Raw genomic sequence first — 6,218 nt, forward strand, 5'->3', positions numbered from 1 at the left:
AGGGGGGCGGCGGCGGTGAGGGGGGGCGGCTGACAGGTTTCATGGCGGACTGATCGAGGCAGTGATGCTCACAGGAACAGCAGCGTTCACGTGTTCAAGGACTGTGGGTCGCGCATGAAATTCATGCACTCACTGACACGCAGGAGGGCTAGGATGATGCATAGTATATATATCATGTTACACTATACAGTAGGAGTAAGAACTGTGGGTCTTTATCTGGGTTAGGGTTAGGGTTAGAGTTAATTGCCAGCTTAATTGCAATGTTCTGTGTTATGTGTGTGTGCATGTGTGTGTGTGTGTGTGTGTGTGTGTGTGTGTGTGTGTGTATTGAATGGGCATTAATGTGCATGAAAGTGTATTTGCATGCAGGTGTGCAGCTGAATGTGTGAAGGAGTGTGTCAATATATGCGTGGTTGTGCGTGGTTGTGAGTGTATTAACATTTACATACCTGACAATTCACCCCCCCCCCCCCCGCCCCTGCACAAGTGAGGACAGAGCTGATTAATTTAATTTAGGCAAAACAGATTTAAATTTATTCTTCTTGCCTCACACAGTTTGTGGCCGTCAACACGGACTACAAGAGCCTCAAGAAAGAGGGCCCGGACTTCTAGAAGGTCCTACCGAGCAACTCCAAGGGCACAGCCTTTTGGCAGCACCTCCTGTCGTCGCCACGGCGATACGCGACTGCATGCGCACACTCCCTTTTATGGAGTCTCACCTGTCTCACACACTCCGTAGCACGACGTTTAAAATAAACACTGTAACCTTGAGGTGAAAGTTGGTTATTAAAGGAAACATGAGGACTGGGCTGTTTGTGGGTTTGTCTGTCGTCTGGTATGTCTAGAGGCCTGAACAGCTGCGCTTTTCCTGGAACAATTTGCTGTAATGACTAACTATTAAGTGCAATGATAACGATCCAATACTAGTTGTTTATTAAGCAAGCATCTGCAGACCACTATTGACTTTCTGGGTTATGTCAACTATTACATTTTTTTTCTACACATGAATTTAATTGATTTTTTGAATGTTTCTTAATTCAATGATATGTCGTTTGATATAATAATAATAATAATAATAATAATAATAATAATAATAATAATAATTTAATTTAAATTTAGAATTTAAATTAACATTTTAATTCTCAGAGGACCTTGGATTACCTGGGTACCCATGGTGGACCATTGTCTGTTCACATTTATCATAAAGATTGTTTAACTAAATGTCCTCTGAGATTAGTCATATATTTGGTTCGGACGACCATCTCAGATAATCCACTGTTTTGTGTTTTTTAATGGGAAAACTTCTAATTACACAATGGATTTGATTGGATTACACAATTGCTATTTGAGATAATTCTCTGGGGGGTCAACAAAGAACATTTTCCAAAAGTGCTGTATCGACTCCCTATTTGAACGGTCTACAAAACTAGGAGAATCAAGCCAAGATCCTGTACGGTTTTTATAATTACAACTCATGGCTTCCAGAACGTTATAGAAAGTGAAAAAATATGTTTGACTTCCTGGGATTTAATTTCACCAGGCTTATCATATCATCACAAATTCAACATTTGGGCCAATATGTCACATCCAATCACATACTGAGATATGAAATGGAAGATGAAGAGGGACCAGAAATAGCCAGTCAGTCAGTCAGGCACCCTAGATGAATATGTATGTGGGTCACAGAGTTCTTTTGAAACCAGAGGTTTTTTTTTCATTTTATTTTATACCCGCCCCTCAGAGAGCCATTGCGTGTGGTGGTCCAAGGGAAACAACTCATTGAAATGCCTGATCACTTTTCTGTGTCTGGGAGGACGGGCAGAACCCAAAGCCTTCCTTGGTTCTCCCCGTATAGAAGGGGAGGTAGTGCTGAGGGACCCGCCAATGCCTTCAGAATCACTCATTCCCCTAACAAATGCATCCCTGCTGCCGACACTCCTGTGTCTCAGCGATTTGCTGGTGATGAATGCTAAATACGTCGGCTCCATGTTCATTTATGTTTCATTCTTTTAGAAACATTTGCATGTGCGTATGTATGTTTGAATGGATGCGGTTGCGCGTGTCTCCGTATGCTGTTAGATCTGTTTGTGTGTCTGTCTTAGGAGTCGTTCCGTCTGTGCTGGAACAAATATCTGTGTGTTGTGTGCATTAATTTGGGGGGGGGGGGGGGGGGGGTATGTGCAGTATACCACAGTCGGTATCCACACATATCCTTTAAAAATGACCCATACCGCTCCACTAAATGGTACATACATGGTGCAGTGATTGTCCTCCAAATTCCTAATTTCCGACTTAATAGAGAAGCCTTTTGTGAGTTCATCTATCTTCAGCTGCTCCCATAAAGATGGAGACCACAGGACTGACTGGGAGGAGGAGGAGTTAGGAGGAGGAGGAGTTAGGAGGAGGGGGAGGAGTTAGGAGGAGGAGGAGTTAGGAGGGAGGGGGAGGGGGCTACGATCACCGGATCTCTTTAAAAGCAATACACCTTCAGCTGGGTGGGGCACTCTTCTTTTACCACTTCCACTGTGTGTGTGTGTGTGTGTGTGTGTGTGTGTGTGTGTGTGTGTGTGTGTGTGTACCCGCTGACAGGTAATCAGCCAGGCTATAGTATCACACTGGGGCATAATCACAAGGGCATGTGTTTGCGGGTGTGTGTACACACACACACACCCACACATTATGGTTGGTAAACAGATTTGCGGGTCATTGTGATTGCCTTGCTTCCATTTGTTATTCTTTGTTGTGCTATACGTGCATCACACTGCAGGTACGATACACCTGTGGCCCAAGTTCATAGGATGGGACCGGAGAACATTTGGGCAACAAACAAATTGCAATTCCTGTGTACTTGCTTGTGTCTCCTCTCATTTTGTTGTAAACAGTCACTGTCGATTTTATATTATTTTTTTCTTTTTACTCGGATCAGAGTATATTTGCTATGAGAGCTGTTGTTCTTCAATATATCGGTTTTAGCTTGTATATGCTTCAGTGTCACAATTTCTAAAGAGCAAGACTCGATTTCATGTGAGAGATTATTCGCCTCCGTTGTACAACCCACTCTGAATCTATAGTTTTTTTTTCTAGCTCCTGTTAATTAAAATACATCAAAGAATTATTCCGGCTATACACACACCTTAGATTTGAGCTTCACACGATATGACACAGATATCTGCCCACTCCTTGCACGCAGGAATGAAATGTACAGCGGCGTCTTCAATAGCATCCACCCAGGGGAGGGGGGGAAGGTCTGCGGCCTGGACTGGTTTTGGATAAACATACCAGCGCTTTGTTTGTGACAAACTCACTCATACGTGTGATTCTGCATGGCTGCCGACTGTGTCAACAATGCCATATTGTGCCTCTCAAAACATCAAACGGCGAGGCAGACATTACATCTAAATGAGGTCTTGCTCTAGCAGGAGGTAAAGCAGCATGCCATTAGAATTTCACTTTCACAAACACTGTCACATAATACCGTCAAGTGATTCCAAAGTCTCTTACCCTGCGCGCGCGCACACACACAGGGACAGATATCACGCGTGCACACAAGCCCCATGGGAACCAGAGAATCAACGGTGATGGGGGGGGGGGGGGGGAGGAGAGCGAGAGAAAAAAAGAGAGGAGATGGACGGACATGCAAAAAAAAAACAACACACAGACAGGAAGAAATAAAAAAAAGGGAAAGAGGAGATAAAAGCGGGAGCGTCGGTGAGACAGCGAGGCCGCCCGCATCATCACCACTTCCTTTCTTGCGATGGGCAAGAGCAGATATTTATAGATAAGGATTAACTTGAATGGCTGAGTTAAGTCTGTAAGTTGCTGGTGGAGGTGGGGGCGGGGGGGGGGGGGGGGGGGGGGGGGGGACGGGGGGGGCGGGCGGGCGGGGGGGAGGGGGGTTGTTTGGGATAAATAAGTAAATGGGACAGGGGGGGTGTAAACAGGCAAGGCGGCACGGAGCCCGGGTGAGGGGGCTGATGTTGGGAGGCCCCTGGGCGGCTCCACTGATCCACTGGAGATAGCGGTGGCGGGCGCAATATGGGGGGGAGAGGGGGGCGGGGGGGGCGGGGGGGGCGGGGGGGGGGGGGGTCTTTCATCCGTGCGTTATTGTTTCATGGGGAGCTGAGAAAAACAACCAGGGGTTATACAACAGCTGGGATGCGTCTGGGTTCAGGACTGGGATGAGTCGGGGTCTGCCTAGGACGTCTGTCCTAGGGAGACCCCGATTCATCCCAGCCCTGGTCCTCCAGGTCCATAAACAGCGGAATTCTGAGAGTGCAGAACAGTTGCCAACCCTTTTGCGTACATTAGCCGCTCGCTGTGTTCACTGTTCAATGTCAGGGGGTTGGAGCGTATATCCGAGCCGGAAATAGGCACGAGGAAACGTAGAACGTACGTGCATCTACAGGTAGCTCAGGGTTGTGGCTTTGAGCCAAGCCTAACCTGAACGTCTTTGGAGGTGGGAAGAAAGGGTGGTACTTGGTGGAGCCTCCCACAATGCACCGGGAGAATAGACAAACACAAACACAAGGCCTCGGCAGAGCCTCGACCGATGCTACTCACACAGTCCTGTGTTTGTTTCTTTTATTCCCTTTTTTTTTTCATTTCATGCTTGTGCAATATTATATTTAGGGCTCCAAACACAGGATCCACTGGCCAAAATAAACAAGATAAGAAAGGTAGACAACTGCACATTCGGTTAGAAGACATATCACACACCGACTATGTACTCATCATTATTTTGCAGGGTCTGTGTGTATGTTGCAATGAATGTTAGGCAGTGTTAGAATAGCTTGGACGGTAAAAAATTAAATAAGGAAACCAAAAGATTTGTGGTGCTTTGGCATTCATGTTGATCCATCTTGTTGCTTATTGGACGGCTGAGAAGTTCCCCATAGAACGGTGTAAACTGAGCCGAGCCACCGCTTGGCTGACTGTTGCAAAATGCTTGGTTGAGTGATGTACGTTTAACCCTGGCCCTCTCTGATTAATGCAAACATGTCCAGGGAGACCCATGCACAATTAATATGCAGTGCGTACAAATGTAATAATGCAAACGTATCAACCGGTCTGAAGGCTAAACGCACAGCAACGGACATTTTATAGAAAAAAAAATAAAATCCACACACAGAGAACAAACCACGCACACACATGCTTTCATTATGGATAAATCAAAGCAAATCAATGTGCTTTGTCTACGTGAGCAGGACCTGGGATGTCACCAGCAGGCAGCCCTCTTTGCGCATGTGCAGCCCCCCATAACACTCCATCATGTTCCGCCGTGTCTAATCGTGACAGTTATTTCAAGTGACAGAACTAACATGCGTGGATGAGCACACAGGCAGACACAGGCGGGAGAAACCTAAGTACATGATTCCAATTAATGCTGACAATGTAATTTATCCCGCTCCTCATTAAGCTCACATGATTTATCGTCAGAGCAGCCACCAAGGGAGCTTCATTTCATTTATTTTTTGATTTAAGAAATACATGCCTTTTATTGCAGTAAAACAGTGAAAGGGATGTTTGTTAAAAATTTTTGATAGATGGACAATATTAGGAGGAGAGTGAGCAGATGGCTGATAATGGCTAATTACTGCCATTACAATTATAAGGCATGATTTTTCTTTGAGTCATATAGACTTTGCCCATTTATAAAGCCGCTTCATGTGCTACCAAAAGATACATCATGTTGTTGTTTGATTAGAGGTGCTGTAGGTAAGATTTAGGAGCTATTATTGGATTGTCACTTCTTAGAAATGGCCTAGCCATCCGTCAGCTATTAGTGAGTGATATGCTCTGTGTCAGGTTATCTCTTTCCTGATTGGTTTGGGGTCTCCATCTTAACTGTTAATCACAGGTGCGGAAATGCAAGACTACTCAATGGCAGAGAAACACAGGGATGTGCTATGTTTTATTTATTTGTTTCAATCTTTCTATCTTCAGCACCCTCTTTACAACAGTCAAATCTAACTAAAAAAGAGAATAATGAATTTTATGTTTATTTACTTTACACATGATTATTTTCCTAGCCTGGACATTTTCTTTGGTTTATGAACTGAAGCATTTTGTAGTCAACCTTTTCCCCATTCATACACTTGATCTTTCTTAATAACCCCTTTTCTACAAAGTGACAACATTTTGCATCTCATTGTTCCAAATTATAGGTTAAAGGATATGTCCGGTTTATTAAGACCAGAGGTGATCATGTAAATCAGCCA

At 44.7% G+C, this 6,218-nt stretch overlaps 1 protein-coding gene across 1 annotated transcript in view; it reads left to right on the forward strand.

Moving 5' to 3' along the window:
- The window catches only part of LOC311339488 (cytochrome c oxidase subunit NDUFA4), a gene marked incomplete at both ends in the record, with an annotated part of 5,483 nt that extends 4,871 nt beyond the window's left edge, over nt 1-612 (forward strand). The window contains one exon of the mRNA XM_084464888.1: nt 556-612. Within this exon, the coding sequence (XP_084321014.1) occupies nt 556-612 (57 nt within the window). The remainder of the gene's footprint in view (nt 1-555) is intronic.
- Nucleotides 613-6,218: the final 5,606 nt, after the last annotated feature.

The sequence above is a fragment of the Micromesistius poutassou genome, assembly GCF_964030765.1.
Source record: "Micromesistius poutassou genome assembly, chromosome: 2".
Taxonomy (NCBI): Eukaryota; Metazoa; Chordata; class Actinopteri; order Gadiformes; family Gadidae; genus Micromesistius; species Micromesistius poutassou.